The sequence below is a fragment of the Balearica regulorum genome, chromosome 2 (genome assembly GCF_011004875.1).
Source record: "Balearica regulorum gibbericeps isolate bBalReg1 chromosome 2, bBalReg1.pri, whole genome shotgun sequence".
Lineage (NCBI taxonomy): Eukaryota > Metazoa > Chordata > Aves > Gruiformes > Gruidae > Balearica > Balearica regulorum.
The window spans coordinates 137,007,575-137,032,940 of NC_046185.1; the positions used below are offsets into that span (position 1 = coordinate 137,007,575).

The 25,366-nt window shown below is 35.6% G+C and overlaps 1 protein-coding gene across 5 annotated transcripts in view; it reads left to right on the plus strand.

Annotated features, from left to right (window-relative positions):
- Positions 1–24,240, plus strand: part of DGKB (diacylglycerol kinase beta) — a 364,064-nt gene extending 339,824 nt beyond the window's left edge. For 2 of the 5 annotated variants that reach the window (XM_075746082.1, XM_075746083.1), the window contains 3 exons: positions 9,175–9,295; positions 11,262–11,322; positions 21,794–24,240. In XM_075746082.1, the coding sequence (XP_075602197.1) occupies positions 9,175–9,295; positions 11,262–11,322; positions 21,794–21,901 (290 nt within the window). In that variant the 3' untranslated portion in view covers positions 21,902–24,240. The remainder of the gene's footprint in view (positions 1–9,174; positions 9,296–11,261; positions 11,323–21,793) is intronic. The other 3 variants (XM_075746080.1, XM_075746085.1, XM_075746081.1) reach the window with 2 other exon arrangements.
- The last annotated feature ends 1,126 nt before the right edge of the window (positions 24,241–25,366 follow it).

The window sequence follows — 25,366 nt, forward strand, 5'->3', positions numbered from 1 at the left end:
AGTGGCATTCCTCAGGGGTTGATAATGGGACCGGCACTGTTTAACATCTTTGTCGGTGACATGGACAGTGGGATCAAGTGCACCCTCAGCAAGTTTGCCGACGACACCAAGCAGTGTGGTGTGGTCGACACACTGGAGGGAAGGGATGCCATCCAGAGGGACCTTGGTAGGCCTGAGAGGCGGGTCCATGCGAACCACATGAAGTTCAACAAGGCCAAGTGCAAGATCCTGCACGTGGATTGGCACAATCCCAAGCACGACTACAGACTGGATGAGGAATGGATTGAAAGCAGCCCTAAAGAGAAGGGCTTGGGGGTATTGATTGATGAGAAGCTCAACATGACCCAGCAGTGTGCTCTTGCAGCCTGGAAAGCCAACCGTGTCCTGGGCTGCATCAAAAGAGGTGTGACCAGCAGGTCGAGGAAGGTGATTCTCCCCCTTTACTCCGTTCTTGTAAGACCCAATCTGGAATACTGTGTCCACCTCTGGGAGCCCCAGTACAGGAGAGACATTGAGCTGTTGGAGCAAGTCCAGAGGAGGGCCACGAAGCTGATCAGAGGGCTGGAGCACCTCTCCTATGAGGACAGGCTGAGAGAGTTGGGGTTGTTCAGCCTGGAGAAAAGAAGGCTGGGGTTGTTCAGCCTGGGGAGGCCTTCCAGTATCTAAAGGGGGCCTGCAAGAAAGCTGGAGAGGGACTGTTTATCAGAGAGTATAGTGATAGGACAAGGGGTAATGAGTTTAAGCTGAAGGAGGGTTGATTTAGATTAGATGTTAGAAAGAAATTCTTTACTGTTAGAGTGGTGAGGCACTGGAACAGGTTGCCCAGAGAGGTTGTGGAGGCCCCCTCCCTGGAAGTGTTTAAGGCCACGCCGGATGGGTCTTTGGGCAACGTGATCTAGTGGAGGGTGTCCCATGACAGGGGTTTGGAACTAGATGATCTTTGAGGTCCCTTCCAAATCAAACCCTTCTATGATTCTGTGATAAAGCAAATTATGACCTTGGATATCTCTACTGTGCTGAAGACTCCTCCCCCAGCTGCAGTAGAAATACATAACCTTGAATACTTAAATGCAGGCATTCTAGACCATCAGAAATGGCTAAAAGCAATCTATGATACATCTCATTGATTTTCAGAAGCCTGGGGTTAGGCTCTTGGTTAATAATTAAAAATTGCTGTTGTTCAAACCAGTATCCATTTTGCATACTGTGATCTCCAAACACCATGGAATACTAGCATGGTGAAGGAAGTGAATGGAATTGGCTCTCATGAAGAGGAATGTGGATCATCTTTAGGGGAGTTCTGAGCTCCTGGACCAAAATTGCTACCACTTCAATCAAAAGTAGTTTTAATACTCACGTAAATGGAATGAAGATTTCTTTCTGGCAGATAACTAAAAACTCTTTGGTGGATAAATATAGGGATAATGCCATTATTAGCATTTGCTACCCTGCAGAAAGGGACCATTTATCCCCTGTTAGTACTAGTCCTCTTAGAAATGTACAAATCAAAGCTGGTTTTTCATTGATCAGATTTCTACATTTCCATCAATATTACTGTATTTTTCTTTTCTAGGCTGTGGCATTTTTATAGGCTAATCAAATATCCAATATTACTAGGAGCCATTTAAAGTGAATGCCAGAACTACTAAGAAGTAATTTGAGAATTAGATCTATTTTTGTTAGTTGAAATGATCTTGACTTGTTCATATCGTATTGTACCTGATGCTCAGTAATATGATAGTACCAATACAAATAGAAAGATATCCGGTTTGAAGTTCTTAAATATCTGTTAAAAGTGGTGAGCAGTCCAAGCACATTAAAATTCCATTTTCCCCTATACAAGTGTTTGCTGCAGATGACCCCCACTGATCTTAAATATATTTCTGTATCTGTAACTGAATAGAGGTTTTCCGTACAGCATGTTCTAATGGTACTCTGGCCTTTAGCCAACAAGGCACTGAATAAGGCTATTTTTAAAATACAGAAACTGGGAACAGCTGCAGCAATCAAATTTGATAAAAACAGAGAGGAACTTTGCTTTTTTTTTTTGCCTTTTTTTTTTTTTTTTTTTTTTACGGTTTGTCCAAGTTTAGACTCCTTTCATAGAACGGCTTTTGTTCTGTTGGATGAAGAGGGTATAAGAGTAACACAGTGAAATCTTTTTGAACAAATAACTTTTAAAAGAATACAGATTAAAATAATAGGGTTTTTTTTGGTGCAGCAGCATGTTCAATGCAATTGTACCTCAAACTATTAAAAGAATAAATCTATAAAAAAGAATACATTTTGTCTGCCAAGCTTTACCATGAAAGACTTACCCATAATGATCTCCTGAACTGGGAGATGAAACCTCTTGTTTCAAATGTTGAACATCTGAACATTGGTATTTGGGAGTAGTTTTTGGGTGGAAGTGATTTAATTTGAATGCTCTGGGGTGGGTGGTTTTTTTATTTTTCTTCTTTTACTGTAAATCAAAAAAGTTTCTGTGAAGAACTCTCTTCTCCTTCCCCCTGGTAAGCTGGGGAAAAAAAAGTTCACTTAAGGAAAAGTTTTACAAAGGCCTTCTGTCCACATTAAAAAGTTTCATAAAATATTTAATTATAAGGACTGATTCTTCCTTGTTTGCCCTCCTATTTTTTTGGGAAACTTGTCATTCAATGATTAATGAGAGTAAGGAGATGATTATATCCAGAAAAAAATCCATTACACAGTAGTAGGCTGAGCTGTATCTGTTAAATAATTCCATCTGAGGACAGAGTCTCTGTGCTAAACTGGTGCAAGACGTAAGATACTGGGTGAAATCTGGGCTTCACTGAAGTCAGTAAGAGTTTTGCCACTGAATTCGTCAGAGAGAGGGTTTTATGGATTGCATTCATTTTAAGTATAAAAGATAGCACCCTTGCATTCTTACCCCATTAAAGCTATTTAGTGCATCATCAATTCAGATGGTGGAGCAAAAATGTACTGAATTTCTCACATATGCATAAATGTGGGTATATATCATATGTGTGTATGTCCACATAGGTAAAAAATGTGCATTTTCATGTGTGCTTATATATATAAAATATCTGCTTAATTTATTATCACCTTATCTGAGTATCTCACCAGGGTGAAAATCACAGCAGTGATATATCTTCCTTTCTTCACACTAAGAGGCAGGCTTAGCTTTTTTTGTTTTGTTTTAAAACCAGGAAAAAAATATGAAGGCAGGAGTAAAGACTTGAGTTGAGAATCAGTACTGGCATGAAGTAGATGTATGGAGCCACCTGAGATTTTTAAAGTTTACAAGCAAACTCAGCAATGCAAAATACTCAAAACTGGATCAAATACTATAGATGTTGATATATACCTTCAAAGTCAATGTTAAGAGGGAGAATAGTCTTTCAAAAGCAGAAGGTTGAAACGCAAGAGTTGCTGATTTATTGCCTGTGTCTGCCACAAATTTCACATGTGATCTTGGCCAGGTCAGTTCTGCAAACTCATGTGCTTAACTTTATGAGGTAAAAATAATATTATGACTCTTGTGGGTCTACACACAATATATCCAGCTGAATATGAGAACAAACCTTTTGCAGGACCTAAACTTGTCTGTGTACAATTTTAATTTTGTAAAATGGACATATTAATATTATTTGTCCCCAATGCTTTGTCTGGTTTATTTGTCTATAATATAAGTTCTTGAGACAGGAGCTGTCTTTTGTTATGTGTCTGTGAATCAGTAACAAAATGGAGCCTTGACATCATCTGGACCTCCAGATACAACTCTGATATAAACAATTATAAATGTTGAGGCATATGTTACTTCAGGTAGCTTCTTTAAAGCAAAGCATAACAAAAAATAGGATGTACATATTGCTCTTGATCTACTGGTTTCTTGTAACCAGGAATCTAGAAAAGTGGTTCGTTTGAAATCAGAATACTGTGATGTTAAACACATTTTTAGCATTTTATACAACAGCAGTCCTTATCCCTGCATATGGAAGCGACCCCACATTCCTGCATAATGGGTAGCTATAGATTTAATACATGCTGTGTTCTAGGAAGATACTGAAGCATTCATTGTGGTGCAGAGCATTCAGCTCAGGAGTTTTTCAAGGATCCTCTGGCATCACACCAGTTTTCAAATTCTTATCCAGTGTTTTAACTGGAACCAAGAAATTTCCAAGGTGATGATTAGTAAGGTTTGATTACATTTAGTAAGCCATGGAGCCCCTTCTCTTCAAAGACAAACTGCTGCCAGAGACAGATTTACCACTGACCAACAGTGTTTTTATGCAAATGTGCCTGAGTGAGTGCAGTAACCCCAAGTTATAATAGAGTCATTCAATCTCTTGCCAGGACAGCAATATTTATATATTGCAAAGATAAATTGGATATCAAAACCAGTTCCATTACAGAGGGAAAGTTCTCTATGTAAATCAGTATTTCTAATCACACCATGCTTCTTCCCACCCCCTACCCCATTTCACTTTCCTTGCTTTATCTTCATAGATGAATTCCAAATGTGTTTTTCTCTTGTGTGTTCATGTTGAATATTGAAGTGTTCAGCTAATGACAGGCTAATGGATAATGTAAACTCCTCACTAGGAAACTTTAAAGTCTCCGAGTGTGTTTCTTCATGCCTTGGGGAAGTGCTATAAAGGGCTTATATTCGCATACAGTGTTTTGTCTGCCAGTTGTGCAAGTATCTATTTGGACTTCTCTTTCTCCTGCTGCCTGATGGGAAGAAATGGGCAGTCATCTCCCTGGTGACTTTATCTGCCCATCAGGAATGAGTGCAAGGGGTCAGATGCCCCTCTGCACGCTAGTCACCATCTGCTGACAGCAGCGCTCCCCCGGGAAAGCTGGCTGGCTTTACTGACGGGGCTAATGTGAGGAGACACGTGAAGTACTTTGGTTTGTGGAAGAGGGCAGGAGAGGCATGGTGCTGTGAAAACATTCCCACACACTCTAATGGCTCATTCACATAGAAAACAAGCGAGACCCTTCAGCTCTTTCACAGAGCTCAAAGTAGAACAAACAGACTTGAGAACCCCAAGGCACCAGTCAAAAACCACTTTCCTAATGCACTAATACTGAGATGCTCTCCATGATAGCTTACCTATGAGACTTCAGCTCTCATTTAGGCAACTAAATGACCTGGCTAGAATGAAAAGCTGCTCAGTATCTGATAGCTGCTGTTGTTTGCTCTTAGCTGCTAAATTCTTTTTGAAAATGTAGCCTTCAGTTTCCTAAACCTAAACCTCCTAAAACTGGTTCTAATAGGTGAAGCATGCATTGGACAATTTTATCAGTACAATCCCTAATTGATTATTTTTTCTTTAGAATAAAATCTGTAGAACACAGAAGAAATACACCATGCGTAAAGAGAGATACATTTTTTGCTCTATAGTTGTTAGAGATACACACAGATGCACACACGAGTGTGTAACTGTAGAATATAATTTGAGGATCAAAAAGAAGTGACTTTCTGAATTAGGTCTCAAACACAGTTAGGATATGTGTCATGTAAATGTCCACATTATAAGCTGTTTTAAGTGGTGAGTGATGTTCGGTGAACAGCAGCATTCATTATTCTAGTCTACAATTTATAAGATGTATAAGAAGACAACACGTACAGTGGTACTAGGTCAACCCACAAGTTTGTGTAGCTCAGTATCTGACCTCTAACACCAACCTGTATTGCATGGTTAGAAATAAAGCGTAAGAGGGCAAACTTACAGTGATTCTTCTGTTAAGATATCCTACTGTATCAATCTGTGATTTAGGGAACTTTGAAGTCTGGTATGGCATCATGGTATAACAACATACTATGTAAAAAGGATTTCCTGCTTGTTCTGGGAGTGCTATAAAACTCCTTAGCTCTTGCATTTTGAGAAATACTGAATTACAGTACTGTCTTTACCTGCTCCATGACACTCATTATTTTCTCTGCCTATATCATCTTTCCTCCATTCATCTTACTTCCTGAAGAGTCCTAGTCTAATTTATTTTCATACATAAGCTGCTCCATATTTGTTACCATGTCTTTCACTTTGTCATTTCCAGTTATTTTATATCTTCTTGTGCATTACTGAGTGGACCAGAACTACAAACTCCTTACTGTATGGATATAGCAATCACAGTATTTGATGATATTTGATCACTATTGAGCATTGACCTGATATTTACATAGAAGTAGCTACAGTAACTCCATAATCCTAATTCCTATATGACAGTATTAATTATAGCCCAGCAAAATAAATATACGTGTATATATGGACATATACACACAGACACACACACCCCCCATATTTAATTTTTAATGTAATACATATGCATATAGCAGTCTTCATATATGTAGTTAGCTCTGTTTAATCTCATGGGCATTAAGTTACATGTATTGAATTTTCTGCCTTTGTATTTCCCCATTACTTAGTACTGTAAAATTCCAAAACTTTCTTTATAATTGGCTTTTGTCTTTACTTCATTGAATCCTCAGTAACTCACTATTTACTTCTGTTTCCAGATTATTTAGGGGAATATGTTGAGCAGTACAGAGGCCAACACAGATCTTTCTGAGAAATCAGTGATAACCTTCCACCAGAATGAAGAATGACTTCCTCTTTCCTATCTTTTAATTTAATGGAAGACCTGATCTCTTTTAATAGAGCTTGGTGTCTTTCAGAGTCTTTGGTGGGAACCTTTTAAGAACAAAAGTAATCCATTCATTGATGTCTTGACCCTTTATATTCAACCGGTGTACCCATAGCCATCTGTGAAGAATGGGACTAAAATATACACACTTCGTTTTCCACTTTTTTTCACTCTGAGTTCTTATCAAAATCAATATAGCTCAAGGATTTGTTGAAATGGATATGACTATGCAAAAGCATCAGGTCAAATATATTAGCAAGGGCAGGAGCACAAACTAACCCTAAGTCTATAATTGCATGTTATGTTTGCTTTAATTTTTACTGCTTCTGAAGGAAGGTTGTGTCTAATTTAAGATTGATTCTAAAAATATTCCTATTTGGCCTAAAATAACCCCACTTTGGAAGTGTGCCACTGCAAATGTGAAGTTTTCAAAAAGACTTCACTTTTTGGGTAGATAAGAGTATTGTTCACTTCCATCTTCCAATGTTTAACATACCACATTTTCTGAGATGTGTGGTATAGATCAAAGGGCAGGATTTGGCCCTTAGTTACCTGCTGTTACTGGCACTAATCTTACAGCTATTGAAAAATGATGCATCAAATTTATATCACTGCAAATGTCACTATTCTGAATCTTGCATATGTTGCCTGAGCTGTCAGTAATAAAAATCTGTTCTTAATTATTCTCCCATTTAAAAAAATAATAATTTTCTAATAACCCAGTGAATAGGAATTTGATGTTTTCTTTGGCTGGAAACATTTTAATGATTTAGTACATCTACAAAGTTCTGTGTGGTTTTAAAATATAATAGCTTCTGCAAACGAGTAGGACTTTCCCATTTAAATCCCTATGGCTATCAAGAAAAGCAGAATTTGTTTAAATCTGAGCTAAGTTTAAAAGTGAGTAACATTTTAAGAGAAAAACAATTAAGAAGAAAGCCAGACATACAAAATTTGGTTTACATGTGTTACAGGGATGCAAACTATACAAATGTATAGTTTAAATTAATCATATTGTATATTTTAATCTTTTGTCCATCTTATTGTTTTTCCTTAATAGGAAAGAATAGGGTTTATTTTTGCTTCATTAATATTATATGGAACTGATTTCACTGTGATGAGAAAATGAAAATAGCAAAGAATATTAAGAAAGTATAAGAAGAAAAATGAAGGCTTTGGATAGTATCAGATTTTCTGGTTGGAAGCAGAATAATCCAGACCATAAATCCTATTTGCTTTTAATACTTTTTATTTTTCTCCCTAACACAGTACTTCTTTCAGTTAATTACCTTCATTCAAAGCCCAAAGAAGTGAACAGAAAAGACTCCCTTTGAAACTTTGGACTAGCCTCATAGATATGATAATTAGCATGAAATTCTACCTTCATTAAAGGTTGAAAGGTTTAAAATATACAAAGAGTAATGTGCTCTCCTTTCTTTGTTTTTTTTGTGTGATGATAGACTCTAACATTTTAGCTCATTGCTGTGCTTCACCGAATAGTGTACCTTTCGGAAACATGGATGTTAACAGCCAATCTATAAACCACACATATTATACAGCTTAAAAAAAAAAATGTTTCTTTTTCTTGTCCATCTGGTCTTGGCAGCATGCATATAAACAGGACATATAAAACGTTTTATACAAAACACCCTGGTTGATTCTGGATAATATTTCGTTACCTTGCTTGGTTGCTTCTCAAACCAGACTGCTATATTACTGTTTAGGTTTCTGGTTGTATCTCTGTTTGTATCTGCAATTCTAGACAGAATTTGTCCTTGCTCCTTGAAGTCAAGCAAACTAATATTTATTTTACCAGAGACAGTATTTATTTAAATATTTTTTGAAGTTTAATGCCAAAATGCTATGTAATCAAAAAGCAGTGTGAAACAAAAATATGTAGCTGGATGCAAACTAGCACTACAAAGTTCAGGAAAGCTAGATGAATAGTTGCTGATATAAGGTCTTTTCCTGCCCTTTTTGCATTGAATCTGTGCACTGAGACAAAGATCCAATGTAAAAAATAATATGTGGTCTCATAATTAAAGACTGTGATAATACATGCACACAAAGGCTGAATTCAAGTTGTACACATCATCTGGAAAGGATTGTATAGAAGAGAATCCAATAGGGTCTGGAGAACTGACTTTTCTCTTACCAGAATTTACATATCTGTTGAAACAATGAACAGCATAAATTTCTGTTTACCATAATCATCTCATTCTATGAGTGTCAGGTAACATAAATGAAGGAGTCTCTCCTAGTTTCTCATGTAATAAGATTATTTGTTCAATATGTATGTATTAAAATATACCAGGGAAATTATTGTTGTATTTTAGAATCATTTTGGTTGTGATATTTTAGAATGGTGCGACAACAATCCAACCATAAAGCTGCAATCGCTTATTAGGAGTCATCGTTTTTGACAGTTCTGTTCTCCACATCCTTTATTATCAGCTGGTCATCTGACAATTCATGCTAGTCATGATGACCAATGTCAAAATGCTGTCCAGACAAAATGTGTTTTTTCAACTTTTGCAGATCTAAGTGACCAGCTTATGGAAGTGGTTGGTCTGGAAGGAGCCATGGAGATGGGACAGATATATACAGGACTGAAAAGTGCTGGAAGACGGCTTGCCCAGTGCTCATCTGTTGTCATCAGGTATCAGGAGCTTTAATTTGCACTGCAGTGTTGTAGTGAAACAGTAAAGTTTCATATTTTATCAGTTCACTTTCTTTAGTAGTTTAATAGTCTGTACCTATTGCTTGTGAAAGTATAATTTTTATATATATTATATATATATTTCATCCATATTCTATGCCCATACATCTTCCTTTCTTTAAATACGTCAAAAAACTAGAAAAAGGGTGTTTACATTAAGTCTTAACATGTGATAGTCAACTGTCATTTCATCCTCTGAAGAAATACTGTCAAGCAGTTGGAGCAGAACATCTTGGGGTTTATTATTGACATAGACTCCATGCAATTTTGAGCAAAAAGTAATTTACCATTAGTTTGACACATTTTAACCCATTTATAATGTGTACCTCACCAGGGAATAGTAGCATGTAATTAGTATTTGTAAAGCACTTTTTTGATCTGTAGAAGTCAAAGTGCTCTGTTTTTAATTTATTTGTTATTTACTGAACACTGACAAGTCACTATAAATAAATGTGTTGGTGTATGCAAGCCACTAAGGGTGGAGCATGCTAATTTTGTTGTGTTATATCATTTACTATGCTAAAAGTGACCAGAACATTCACAATAGGGGAAACTAGGATTAGGACTCAAGGAGAAAATAATTATTCTAACTTTTGGATTAGATAAGGACTGGAAAAGAGTGAGGTGCTCAACTTGTCCTCAGTGAAGAATTTCTGAGGAAGAATATTCCAAAAGCTTAATAAAATCATAAACTATGTAGTTGTAAGCCCCAAAAGCCTAAAATGAGCATAAAACACAAGAGCAGCCATAAAAACTTTAAGAAAAGAAGTAGGATTTGCCAAAGTGCCTGGCATATTTTTGTGATTCAGCTTAAGGATAGGGTGATATTGACTTCAAAAGTACTCTCATGTGGATGAGGAAGATAAGTGAGATCACAGAGGCATTCCAACCTTCCCTGGATACCAAGAGATAATTTTTATAATCCTACATCCACAGGACCACAACTGCAAAAGATTCAAACCCCTTCCAAACCTCTAAAGTGAGAGTTCATTGAACATTCTTCCCTTCTTTCACTTATAGCCATAGATGACAGTGGATAATCCCATGAATCGTTAGTTGTTTACAAATAATGTCCAAGCCAGAATTTCCATTGACCAACAGGAGTGCTCAGTTGACTCATTTTTCAGTTATTAGGTTTATCATCTACTCCATGTTATTTCTAATAGTTTTGTATGCAAAGTATTATAGTGCAGAAGTAGAGGGTTGGAAAAGACCCTAAAAGATAATCCTTTTTATTTTATTTTTTTTGTTCGTTTCTCATTTGTCTATACTTTTCTTAATGTAATGTCCAAAACTAGGCAGGGAACACTGGCTGCAGCTTTATGTGAAAATCAGTGCCCCTTTACTAACAATTTAAATTTATAACACGGTATGTTAAAGCCTCTGAATATAGTACAACTGTAATGTTATGTGAGTGTTCTGTCTAACCCGGAGTTAGACACAAGTGTAAAAACATATTTTATGGTTCTAATAAATGGTGATGATAGAGCTAAAATTTGTTTCATACTTTCATAGTAGTCTAAATTACAAAAAAAAAAAAAAAGCAGAGATTCCTTTGTCTTTTCAGTTAATAAGGTTTATTCCTGAAGTTCTTGCATAATTCACTCTTTATTTCACAAATTACAGACTATTCTCCCATGAGAGAGTAGTGTATTACTAGCATATTACTAACAAGATGTGTGAATGTTTGCAATTTTTTTTGCTTTGTGTGTTGAAAATCAAACTAAGCCTACTAAGTGACTAGGTTACTTTTGCAAGCATGTTGGGTCGTACTGGAGATAACATAGAAGCTTAGAGGTAAATCAGGATTATATGTGTGTGCCATCACATATATGCCTCCTTAATAAATACATTTATCAATTTTGTCTAGTTACTTTTTCTAATGCTGTGAAATTTATCCCTTTAGGACTAGCAAGTCTCTGCCTATGCAGATAGATGGGGAACCTTGGATGCAAACTCCTTGCACGGTAAGGATACTGTTATCTCTGGGAAGAAAGCTGAACAAAAAAAAAAAAATAGGAACTTTTTTTAATGAGTAACAAAAATTACAATAGTCAGAAATATTAACTCATTTACTTACTTTCACTTCTTAAATGATAGAAAGAGAATCTTTCCGTTTAAAAGACAACCATTGTTTTAAATTAAATTAAATTACATCTTCACACACTGTTATTAGATAGTTCAACACCCACTGTATTTTCAATTCATCATGCTGGTTTTTCCCACAGGTTAGGATGGAATAAAAAGGCACTTATGTCAAAAGTTTGGAAAATACTCAAAGGGTGCAGTCCCAGCATCCCTTTACCCAATGTGATCCTTTATTTATGATGTTGTATCAGATTTATAGTCTCTATTGCTGAGGAAAAAATGTTCATTTTGATGCTAAAATGTATGAAGCAACTAATAATTCTTCAAAAATTTAGGAAGATTTTCCATTGTACTTTTGAGAGTTCATATCAAGGAGGTTTTTTTTAAAGCTGAAGTCTTGACTGTGATGATTGAATTATACAATAAAACTAATATTTTAAAAATCCTTACAATATAAAGGAGAAATGAAAGAAATTATTTAGTGTCTTGTTTCAGTGCCCACACATATGAAGTGAGGGCAGGTAAACAGCGATGAGGAGAGGAGAGAGGAGGAGCTTGCTCAGAGGAGGTTCTTTAAGAAACTGTTTTCAGACAACACAAGAAAGGTGTCTCTCTATGAACTCTCCGTTTTCACCTCTCTCTGATAAGTTATAGAGGCTAACCGAGCATTTGGAGATGTTGAAGAAATTTAAACTCTTTATTGTTGAATATAGTCTTAGTAGCATGTTTTAATATACGATTTTACTAATTTAGTTTCCCTAAAGACGACCTGTGTTTTTAAGTAGATGAATTGCTGTAGCCTTGCAGCTTGTAAGTACGACAAAACAGTAATGTGACAAGGAAGAAATCCCAGTACAGATGGGAGTAATTCTCCAAACCAGGCTACTGGATCACTTTCATGAGCTTTATGTCTGTAGTAGAATTAAAGACTACACAAAAAAGTAAAAGGGAGCAACTTCAGTAAGGTGCTAACAGGCGTGGCAGCTGATAACACATGGGTTAGGATGACAGAAAAGGGTTGTGATAATTCATGTTTACCAGATACACCATAGCGTGCAGCTGAACGAACAGCAGGGAGAGTGCCTGAACTCTAATTCTCTATGGTAAGTGCTCAGATGCTGCAATGAGAGGAGAACCATGTGAACATACACTGTGTGAAGGCAGAGCAGTGGGGATTTTGAGATTTATTCCAGGAAACCTTTTGGAGTTAAGAGATATCATTATCTTTACCTCTTCTACAGTGATGGCTCAGTGCAGAGCAACAGTACTGAACCCAGCAGTTACTTGTTCAAGAAAAAGACATGTAATTTTTCCGTTGCCAGATTACAGAAGAGAACTTATGGAAGGATGCTGGCAATAACATGTGCTTTTTTTGCCTTGATTGCTTGCTCTGTGTAAAATCCCTGCTATCTGATTGATAATACTAGCAGAAGCTGCCTGCGCGACTGAGGACAAACCTGCAAAAAGAGACAGTTCTTACATTTCAATTACTGCCTTGGGGAAACAGTAAATTATTACTGATAATTACTGCTGTCCAGTTGAAGTACCGTTTTATAGGGGATAGAAATGGCATATAGTTTTCTGTGAAACCCATCCTTTTTGCTATACCATTGTTAAGAGACTAGACTTTATGTTACATAAGAAAACCATACTGGGAATGTATATATTTCCTCTGAGAAGAAAACACATGAACTGTTTGTCTAGACTACTACACCCCTATGAATTTAGATATAGAATTATTATTTTATATTATTCATTTTTCAGGAAATGTTTTTTCTCTGCTGGGGAGCTTAATTTATTTATTGCAATTGCTTCTTGCATTATTGTACATCTTCCACAATCTGTTTTCTACATCTTACAAAGGAAAAAAATATGTATGGTCTAACCTCTCCCCTCCCCACTGATTCTCACTACACTACAGTTTTTCCTTAAAGTTCTCTGCAAAGTGGCTAGGAATCCCTCCTGAGACAATGACAAAAGTGGATGTTAGCTTTCTCTCAGCCAAAGTTTAAGATTTGATTTCTAAGTGTGTGCTTCACAGGGGTCTTTGTTTGGAAGCCAAAATGTATTTGATTACAAAAGTAGCAGGATGATATCTCAGTGATGTGTACACAAAACCAGAGTCTGAAAAAAACCCCATAAAATTAAAAAAAAAAATTATTATATGTAGCCAAATATGTAGCCAATTATTTGAACATGCAAGAGCTCAAATTTCAGAAAAAAATATGAGACCAATGTAAGAATTATGAGCTTTTGTCTTCTCTAGAACAAAACTACAGTTTTCTCCCAGAATTACCTGAAAGCAAATGATTCATGACTAGTTTTTAAATGGGGAAAAAAAATGTGATGATCAGATAAAGAAATTGATGAGTTTAGTTCCTTAGGAAATGTATGAGAGTTTGGTTTTCCTTTTTATTTTGCCTCTTAGGAAATTTCTTTCCCTAGCTCTTACAAAGAACTGAGGATCATATACGAAGATGCTGGTACTCCTACATCATGCACTCAGACATGGGGAAACATTCCCATGCTACCTCTTGTTTCACATTAGAATCATAGAATCATTTAGGTTGGAAAAGACCTTTAAGATCAAGTCCAACCATTAACCAAGCACTGCCAAGTCCAACCACTAAACCATGTCCCTAAGCACCACATCTATGCATGTTTTAAATACCTCCAGGGATGGTGACTCAACCACTTCCCTGGGCAGCCTGTTCCAATGCTTCACTCTTTCAGTGAAGAAAATTTTCCCTAATATCCCATCTAAACTTCCCCTGGCACAACTTGAGGCCATTTCCTCTTGTCCTATCACTTGTTACTTGGGAGAAGAGACCAACACCCACCTGGCTACAACCTCCTTCCAAGTAGTTGTAGAGAGCAATAAGGTCTCCCCTCAGCCTCCTTTTCTCCGGACTAAACAATCCCAGTTCCCTCAGCTGCTCCTCATTAGATTGCTGAGGGAAGGTGCTTATTAGTTGACTAGGTATATGGCTTTAAGGACAAAAGCGAGTGTCTCCACACAGTACAGATCTGCTCGGATATATCATCTCACTAGTTGTAGGGCAGAGACCCCTGCACCTTGTTCTATGGCACAGATCATGCACACCAGTTAGACACAGCACCTGAGCATCAGGTGTTTGATTCTTTGGTGCTCCAGCCAGAAAGCTGTTGTTAAAAATATGACTGCCATCACTTCCTTTCCAACTGTCCTTTAGAAAGTTGAAATAACACATTTTGTTTTGGTATGGTCATCTCAGGCACTCCTGTGTCATCTAAGTTCAGTAGTTTTATGGACTGACCTATAAAAATTACAGAGACTGAGTGAGAAAGAAATTCATATAATCAGCAGGTATTGAATCAACTCTGGCCCAAGATGCAAGTGGTTAAGCTCAGAAGTCCTCTTCTGTTTCTGCTTCAGATTTTGATAGAAAAGAGAATATTTTACAAATGACTTTTCAAGAAATCGAGTTCAACCCGATCAAAATTCTCCAGCTATTCTGTTATGCATATTAAAGAAAACAAGTTCTACATCAAGTCCCTGTTATGTATGGGATGTAGGCTGCACAGGCAGGCTCAGGAGTTTATTTCCTGTTGAAGGAATCAACAAGTTTATGTTTGCTACTTCTCCTTTCTGACTGGAAAAAAAATTTATACAAATAGCACAAGTTGCTGACAGCTGTCCCTTCTCATGCATGTAGCGACAATGTTTCCCCAAAATGACAGTGTGGGCTCTGAGAAAATATTGCGGGATGCGATAGATGATGCAGTGATTCCCCAGAAGCTGTGACCTGTGATTTTTCATTCCTGTGATCAGCTTTAGTACTAAAGAAATTGTCGATTTAATGATCTTATATTGGTCGTGCACCTAGCATCCCTAGATGAGAGCAGGAATGTGTTCCTGTAGGTTCTCTGCATACTTAAAAATGTGAGTGGCTTGGTCTAAAAATCTGTCATCCAGAATTATTCAGTATGTTGAAGACGTACAGACCGCAATGTCTGCCAAAGTCACTCTGCTCTGATATAAGATGCAGAATCTGAGCATCAAATTGTATTGTTTTCACTGTTTCTTATAGAGGAGTCTTTGGGAGAAGGAAAGTTGATAATGTTACGTTAAACATCTTGTCTGATTAGCTGAAGAGGAAATTCTATCAGAGCTCTCCTAGACAAATATAGCAACATGAAAGTTATCTGTGGTTTCACCTGATCTCTAAACAGGTCATTAATAGTAATGAAACTTCAAAGACTCTCAAGTTAATTCAATAAACTTCTAGCTTTAGCCATCAGGATTATTTTTTTTTTTAAGAAAAGTAATCTTTCAATTTAACTACATAAATTATAAGCATTGTTTTGAAAAAAATCTTTAAGAATATTCCATCTTAATTAGAAATAACTGCAATTTCAGTTCTTTCGTCTATTCCTGACTTGGCTGGCATCAGATCTGAAAGAGTGTCAAGTTGCTAGCAACATTAGATTAAAAGTAGAAGACAGACATGTCTATAGAAGATGCAAGATTATTGACTAAACGAAGGAACAAAAATGAAAAATCATGGTCAGATCCCACCTAATGGATTGCCAGAAATATAGTTTCATAGACATCTGAAACACATAGTATTTTTAGAATTATTTACTGATAGGAATACTTCTAGTAAGCCATTTAATAATGAAACCATTGAATAATATTTCAAATAATTATAATTTGAATAATATTTCAAAATATTATAATTTGAATGGACATTGAAAATAAGTTTTGAATGAATGAATGAATGGTTTCTCTCTAGCCGTTCCTTTACTCTCTAGAGATGCGATGAGCCTGAGCACAAAGATCCTATTGAAGTCCTACCTTTGTAGTTAAATCCACAGAAAAACAAGAACTAAAACCAAACCAAAAAAAGCTTTTACTAATAATCACTATACGCCAGGGCAGGGTGAGAAAACAGTCACAGATTTGCTTTTATGTAGGTCCATTGGCTCCTACACCCTATAGATTCCATGAAGAAGCCACAGGTGTATTCTAGACTCTGTCTGTAATGTATCTTCTTTCCATCTCACTGAATGTGTAATATTTTCTTATCAGTTGTTTATGATGGAAGAATTTAAACTTCTGTGTCTGCTTCTTTAGAGCAAAGAGGAACTGGGTCCTAGATATGATGGCTAATTTTAGGAGACCATTAGACAGTGATTACGTAGTTAACACGTAAATGGAAGTCAATCAGTAGAAAAAGATTTTGGTGACACAATAAAATGCTGCATTTTTTGCCCTTTTGATCAACAATGGGCATGAATTTCTGTTTCAAGGCCAGAGTGATTTATTGAGTTTCTAACACTTTATTTTGCAGCTGGGCAGTACTTTTTCTGCTCACAGGTACACTGCATGTTAATTATTTTTGTTTACCTAGGCATATTTTTTCTTCATTTCACAACAGTAGTTTTTGTAATTGACAAAGCAATTTACTGCCTGTGTGCTTTCTGCACCCCAGACAAATACTCTAACATGTAATGCACCTTTCTTTCCAGTTCAGATTGTTAAGAAAAGAATTAGTTGTGACTAATTGCCAATTAATTTGCAGTGGTTTTAGGGAGGAGAGGGGGAAAACAATTGCACCTACTAATTAAAATTTAAAATATTCCAAAGTGTCATCTTTAGGTGTCTGTGGAATACATAATTTCCATTTTAGTTCTGCACTGGATCTGTAACAACCCTGAGCTTGACAGCTCTATTAATTTAAAACCTCAGTGATACCTATTAGTACAAAACATGAAAAAAATGCCATTAATCATTTATTTTAATTTTGCAGCTCTGTCATTTTCTCGGTATGTTTAAAAATTATGATGACACCGTAATGTTTTCCAATCTACCTGTGTGAAGGGGAAACGGATCACACTACTTAGGAGAGAGACTAGAGTATATTATTAGAGCTTAATTAATGCCAAACTGATTAGATTTGATTGCACTTTGCACAATAATATTGTTAAGAAATTTATTTAAAAGATGTGTTGCATAATGCCATATTTAAAACAATTGGTCTAGATCTGAAGAGATTTTGACCGAAATGCCACATAATGCAAGTCACAGGTTAATTTTGTTTAGCACTGCTTACATTCTATAGGTCTTATTCATATCATGATACTCAGTAAAGCTCTTGATCACCTGCGGGAAGATAAAAGTATTTGGTACTCCTGTGATGCAGAGGTGTCGCATCCATCCATTTCCTGCAAGGAGAGCAGCGTAAGGGCATCTACACTGTGGGAAAAGCCTCCTACCCTCAAAACTACCAACACCCAAACCCTGCTGACAGCATGGGAAAAAGTAACCATAAACTAACAGATCCAACTTGATAAGTTTTTCCTGTCAGTTTTTTCCCCTCTGTCCTTAAAATAGTGGTTTTTTCTTTAACATTAATTGAAATATTATAAGCAGAGCTGATTATCTCTGTTTCCACTTTTCTATTGTCATTTAGCATTGTAGTTAGTACCTGTATTTATAGCACCATATTCTGTGTTAATAGTAAATATTCGGGCCTTCTGTGAAGTCAGGAACACAGAGGTAACCAGCACATATTGTAGAAAAAGGAACATGAAAGCAAAACTGACTGACCTAAAAGATACAGTTATCACACTAAAATTATTGATGCTCACTGCATTTCATTAGTGGATGCATTGTATTCATGTGGTTTCAAGGCATCTTTTGAAACTTTGACCTGCTGCTGAAACAAAGAAATGTCTGGTTTATTAATTTATAAATATCTTTAGTATCTCAAATTCAGGCTTCTCCTTTATCAGAAAATTTGCTGTCAACAAATAGAGAGCAATTCCCATCTCTTCTTTTAAGAATTATGCTCTTTTTTAATTAGATCTGGTGTTCCTTCCCAAGAATATATCATTGGACACACTTTCTTATACTAGAAAGGTGATTTTGATATTGCAAATGCAGTATTTTTCTGCTAAACCTATTTGCTAGATATACCAGCCCTTTAATTTCAGTGATCATGAACTCGTATGATAAAATTTTGGCTTCAGTTAGTGAATGACAGTTTTGCCATTGGCTTCAGCAGTTTGAATTTAGTTGCGAACGAGGCTTACAAAAAAGCTCCACAATATCTTAGCAATTTATGTGGCTGTTTACTTTCTGGCTAAATGGAATTTTATTATTTCCTTATTTTGCCTATTTTTAAGTATAAATTTGTGCAAAATATGCCAAATAGAAGTGGGTTTTTTTCTCCAGCAGCACTTCAGATACTCCCCTAATTTATGTTTAAAATGTCCTCCATGTTTTCTCAAAGTTATTACATATTTTCAATAAAACTGAGTATAAAACTGAGTAAGTGATCTCAAAAATGCTTTTCCAGAATACCATAGTAATTTGTATGTTTGTCAGGGTATCATCAGCTCCTAAAAATATATTAGCTTAGGGTTTGAGCTTTTGGGATTTTTGCCTGAGCAATCTCTTTTTCTCGTATGTGCGTGTAAATCACAGATTCACCTAGGAAAAATGAAAAACAAAAAAATAGTAGGTCTTATTTAAAGCTTTTATAATTGTGCTTCTACTAAAAAAGATGTGAGGTTGCTTGCTGAATGAAAGAGAAACTGAATAGTGAAAGTTAGTCTTTAGACACTCGATGTGCACACACACAGAATCTATATACAGCTATAAGTAGTGATTTATTTTTAACTAAACTAAATCTTGGCTGCTTGTAATTAAAGATTTTTCTTTTTTTTTTTTTTTTGTCCATTTCAGTCTTCCATACACCACTTTCAGTGTTCAGTCCTACTCTGACCTACAACACTACTTCTCTTTCTAAGACCCTAAGTGCTGCTTCCCATCTCGAAGTGTGTACTGTCACTTGTCACCCAAACTCACACCACCAACTCTGACAGTGCTGCCGGGATGGAAACAGAAGCAGAAGTGAGAGTCCAGGGCAGAAATGCAGTGCCTGAAAGTCTTGAGAAAGACAAAGTTAGCCTATTTCAGGCAAGGTAGTGCAATGGTGCAGCAAGTGTTACAAACATACTGATCTCTTTTTATCACCCAAAGATAAGACTTTTTTAATTTTTTTTTTTTTTTTTTTCAGCAGGAAGATAAGGAACTAATGGTTATCATTGTTAACCAATGCAATGTTAACATACACTACCATGCATAAGCAAACAAATATACTTTAAGTTTACTCTTTATTTTTGTGTTTTCAGAATGTAAAATATATTTTACATCACTGGAATCATGCCAATTTATAACAGTTGAAAATATGTCTTGGAGAAATGCATATAGGACTCCATCGTCATCCGCATGAGTGGTTAATCGTGTTCAGGCATCTTAGCTGATCTCAGCTGATAGGATACAACATACTGAAGAGGTCGTGGTCTCTGAAACAGATGGCTCAAGCCAAAAAAGAACATTACAAATTATAAACATTTTCTCAATATGTAATTGCATTCATCCTCAGCAGCATTGAACAGCCCCAATCCAACACGCAATCTGTATGGGGTGTCAGGATTACCTCACCTCTTCATACTAAAGCCATCTTTTGAGCTTTGCTCTTTTATTCATTTTAAGATGAAATTACTATGATTTACCTCTGAAAGGAAACTCTGAATCCATTCCTACTGCCACATCTTGGCCAAATATTGCAAATAGCTGAAATCTTATGATTCTCAGAGAATTCTGTCACAACAGATGCAGGTTACTTTGTGTATTGATCCTCAGGATCAGGTTGATATCATCACTGTTCCTGAGCCCCAAAATATGTCTTATGAAGGCCGTGAAAGTTACAAAAATCCTTGAGGCGATTTTCCAGGACCAGATCATCAGCTGGTATAAAGTGACATCAATGGAATAACGCCAATTTACCCCAACTACAGATTTGGCTTCAAAAGTGGTGCCTGAAGCAGAATTTCTTTCAAGAAAATATGTTGATGCTAGTCTTTGAAAGGGAGAGTTATTATCTGTGTGAAATTAATCTAGGTTGCCAAAAAACCCCCGTATGCTAAATTTGATACTAATGAACAATGTTGACAAAAATAGGTCACGTATGAAATTTGAGACTAATGAACTAAGGTGGCATGGAAATGAGCATTTGGAGAGTAAAGTAAAGGCTCTAATAGAGTTAAATCAACCCACTCGTTCTGTTGAGGTTTTTATGTTTCTGTCTCCTTATATTGTAAAGTAAATTTCCACCCCAAGAAATGTCCTGATCTATATTTTAATGAGCCTCTCCACGTGACGTACATTTTTTGTTTCATTACTATTAGTGAATGACAAGTGAAGGATATTCATTTTAACTTGAAAATGTCAGGTATGCACTTTAAGAGATATATTTTTCCAGTTTTTAATGAGGTGGTGTTTCTTTTTGAAAGAAATACCCATCTCTGATGTGGGTACTATGCAGGTGACAACTGATATTTAATAAGTGATGGTTCTTGTATTAGTCGTAGTTCACTAAAGAAAATGTCTCGGATTGCTTTTGAAAAACTCTTAGCGTCACTAGCCCAAAGGCAAGATGTGACCTTTTTATTACATAATGAGAATCATTTATTATCTTACAATGTATCTTAAAGTCACAGACAAAATGCCACTTTGATAATTGCTTTCAATTAGCTTTGAGCATAGCATACATTCATAAAATGTCTTCTCTAATTTAGACTTGAATTAGAGAAAATTGCAGACATAATCTACTTTAAGGTTGTCTCATTTAAGGTGATTCGTAGTTTTATATCAAAGAAATCAAAACGGGTGGCTTTAGAGCAGTCTTACAAAGTGTTTTAAATAGGCTTTTCAATATTTGAGTCTATTCTATTAACAATTAATTAACAAATTAAAATGCTAGTTCATCTTTTTTGACCTTTTTTGTGTATTAACTTTTGACTTTCGTTCAAAATGGTTATTTTGAAATTAAGTAGTGTCACGTGTTAAAAAAGAAGTACAGCTTGATTAGATGTATAAAAAAGCATACAAAGACATAGCTTATGTCTTAATAATAGGCAACAGCTTGGTCTGTCAGCATGTATGTCCTTTCCAACTTTAAAATTCCTATTCGTCTTGTAGATATGTACAATATTCAACAGCAAGCAATAAATCCCACACTCAAAAAGTAAGATCTCATACTGGTATGTATTTTATTGCATATGATTTTTAATATTGATTGTGTGTATAATTTAAAGTATTTGTGGAAACAGTGATTACACATAGATTGGTTTACTGCACAGGTAACATCATTCATAAAAAATACCGGTATTTTCCTTTCATCTTTGTTTAAATGAAGAAGGTTTGGAAGTTGCATATAAAGGTAATTCGGGCATCTCAGATACTTGGAATTGAACTAGCTCAAGGGATAACTCTGTTTTTCTTCTTTCTTCTCCCAGATAAAAATTACTCACAAGAACCAAGCCCCCATGTTGATGGGTCCTCCTCCAAAAACCGGTCTTTTCTCTTCTATCATCAAAAGAACAAGGAACCACAGCAAGGAATAAACCTATGTAGTTTAGTTTTTAGAAAACCAATTAGCTTTGTTGGGCTTTGGAATATTTATGCTGGAAATCTTTCAAGAATTTTAGAATATCTTCTACTTGCAAAGTCATGGATTTTGGTTTAACAGTTTCCGTAACTGAGCTAATGTAAAACTATGCTATTAGAAAAAAATATTGTCACAGTTTTGTAGGCATTTTGCATGATGAAAGCAGATGTTTACATAAAGTGATACAGCATATTTTTGTTGCATGCGTTACCATTTACTAATCTATGGGCTAATTCTGCCATGGAATATGGGAAGAGAATGCCATGGATGATTTGATTTTCTTTCTTTTCCATTTCAACTTTTTCTACTACAGTGATCGTATGTCATAGGTTCGATAGTATCTTTTGAATCAAACATCTTCACATCAGTAGCCAATTAGACCTGTTTCAGAGTAAACTTTATTACAGGTCTCATTAACCTGTACTTTTAGTTTATCATTTCTTTCTACCCTGAGAATATTTTGATTCAGCTAAGCATTAAGATCTTTTATCTTATTCTGATAACTCCTATGTATGTAAGTAACTGTACCTGCTGAAAACATCTAACAATGTGTGCAGTATTCAAATGATCATGATTACTCTTGTGTAAGTTTTTCTAAGATTCGAAGTCAGTGCAAGTTTGAGCAAAACCTATAAGGCTAAGGAGATCGTGCTAAGAGTGAAAATAATAGTACTTGCAAAACTAGTCATCAGTGTTGTTTGCTGAAACACTAGAATTATTTTAATGAGCAATACATCTCTGTAACATGGTAAACTTTAAATCATTCTGCATATTGACTGATAGTATAGTGCATATGCACACAAATAACCAAAGCTCATGCCTAATAAAGTGCACTTCCCACCAAAGATTTAGTGAAGGATGCTTCAGAGAAATGGGTTAATGCATAATTAATCAAGCTCACTGGAGTAGGCTCACTTCTGAAAATTTACAGTTCTTTTGATTACGTTGGCAATGTCCAGACAAATGTTGGAGTAGGGAAAAACATTAAATTAATTGCAACTAAATACTCACTTCTCATTTGTTTCCTAAGTTGATATACATAGACACATACTCTAAACATTGAGACATAGACACATACTCTAAATATTGGAAGATTCAACTTATATCTAATTTTGTTGTCTTTTTTTTGTTTATAAAGTCATGCCATCCGTAATTTAGTCATCACCTAAATTAATCTCTTAAGGAAAGGATAAACTGTTATCTGTTCTGCTTTTGTAATCTGCTCTCTGGAATCAAAACATTTCTTGTCATAAATTTTGGGGAGGCAGTTGCTCAGGTTTTTATTTTCTTAGCCCTCTGAGAGACTTCCTAACAGCTTAGAAATCATAATACAGGGATTTGTTTGAGGTTTGCACAGCACTGTCTAATGTTGAAGGGAAGTCCAAGAATGGCAACTTTTTTCAGTCTTGCATATAAACAGTCTCAATCAAAACTTTTTGTGCAGTCTTATCATTGTTCTTTGTTCAGAGTGAGCTGCTTCTCAGCTCTGCATGTCTTAAGTTCTCAGAGATTTCATCAAAAAAACAAACAAGAAAAAAAAAAACTTTGCTTGAAATGCATGATTTCCCATTTTTATCTAGAATTTAAAATGCTAATGATTTATTAAATCTATTTTTCTATTGATTCATTCATCCATTAAAAATAGTGTTTCATCATTCTGTAGTGCACGGTACTGTGCATGTATTTAAATAAAGTTACTATCATTTGTTCCTCAGTATAAGAATTCAACAGAGTCCTAATTTATATAATAGGCACTGAAATAAAAGTCAGTATATAGTTGGTAAGGATTATGTCTTCGAAATATACAGTCTGTGTTTTGTAAACATTAGGAGGTAAATAACAATGTTATGTTCAGCATTAGGTAGAAAAATGTGAGGGCAATTATTTGCTAAAATTAAGATCTTGTAATCCCCATTCTTGGGTCCAGTGGTGTTGACAATTACAGTTACCGTAGGAGTAAACTAGTATTTTTCCTGTGCATTGCAAACACACACACACACAGAGAAGCATTTGATGCACTCCTTAGCTGCAAACATACATTAAGTATAGAGCAAAAGATATTTGCAAAAAGAAGGAACTTGCTGACATAATATTACAGAAAGTGTACATTGGTTTTATGAAATTATGGTTACAGGTGATAAATATTTTCACATAACTTGACATAGGATTTTTCTACCAATGCTCTTAACTTTTTGTGGCAAAAATGTGTTTAATGATAATATATAATGTGCTCTCTATGATTATCTCATCAACATTGTAACTCTGAAAACAAATAAAATTATACATAAGCTATTATTTAATAATGTATGCAGTTTTAAATGTGCCCGTCTGTGATAGTAAATTGTTCACAACACATTTTTTCATATAAAGAGGGATAGATGGGTTCATGTAATCACAATTACATACAATTCCGACTAGACGTATGAAAGGTAAATCAGATCTGTTGGTCAGTATGTATCAAATTCTCACTGTAGCAAAATATAATGGAACAGCCATTTTTCTATACTGGCATTTGTTGTAACAGTGACATTCTGTCTATTAATTGTGTGTGTTTGGTCTTTTAGCATGGCCTCTAGCAATTTAAAAACATGCTCAGGTTGAAAGTATTGATGATGAAGAGAAAATCTTAGAGTACATGAAATCTAGTATGAAAGGAAAATGCTTGATTTAATGGAAGAGAACTTGAGGAGGGGTTCCTTTTATTTTTTTCACTTCAGTATGCATAGAATAAACATCATGAAAATATACATTGGTCTATGAAGTGAAACAAAGAATATATGCGTGTATCTTCATACAGCTGAAATAGATGCACTGTTCTTACATTGGCTGAAGAGCAGTAGCTGTAAACCTTCCACTGTTTACATGGAGGCATTCTTTAAGGCCTCATTAATGACATTTGCAATATAAATAGAAATTACAAATATGTGGGAATGATATCTTACACTGGATTTGCAAATTTTTCATCTCCCTACTAGAGCGTTGCAGCTGGGCAATGTGCTGAGGAAAGAACATGACGTCTCAGGAAGAAATCTTAACTTCTGAAATTGGTTAGCATCACTCTCACTTCACATGAGTTCTGTTAAAAGGAGGTGGAAGCAGAATTTGTTCCAGAGACAAATACAGAATTACTGTTTCCAGTACTTGCAAGATATTTGTATGCATATCATCACAATTATTTAAACTAGGGGGTTAGACCTCGTGATTTAGGTTTATTGGTGTGTATACTTATATGTGCACGCTAGATCGGGTAACGTGCTGATACGCTTAGGACTTTGATGAACTAGAAAGCACTTAGTTTCTGAAGCAGAAGTAGATGTTCTATAACATTTCCTCACTCTTATCAGCTCTGTAGTATTGCATGTAAATCGCAATTAGCTACAAAATTAGCTAATATCCAAAATTAATGCAAATAAAGTCACAG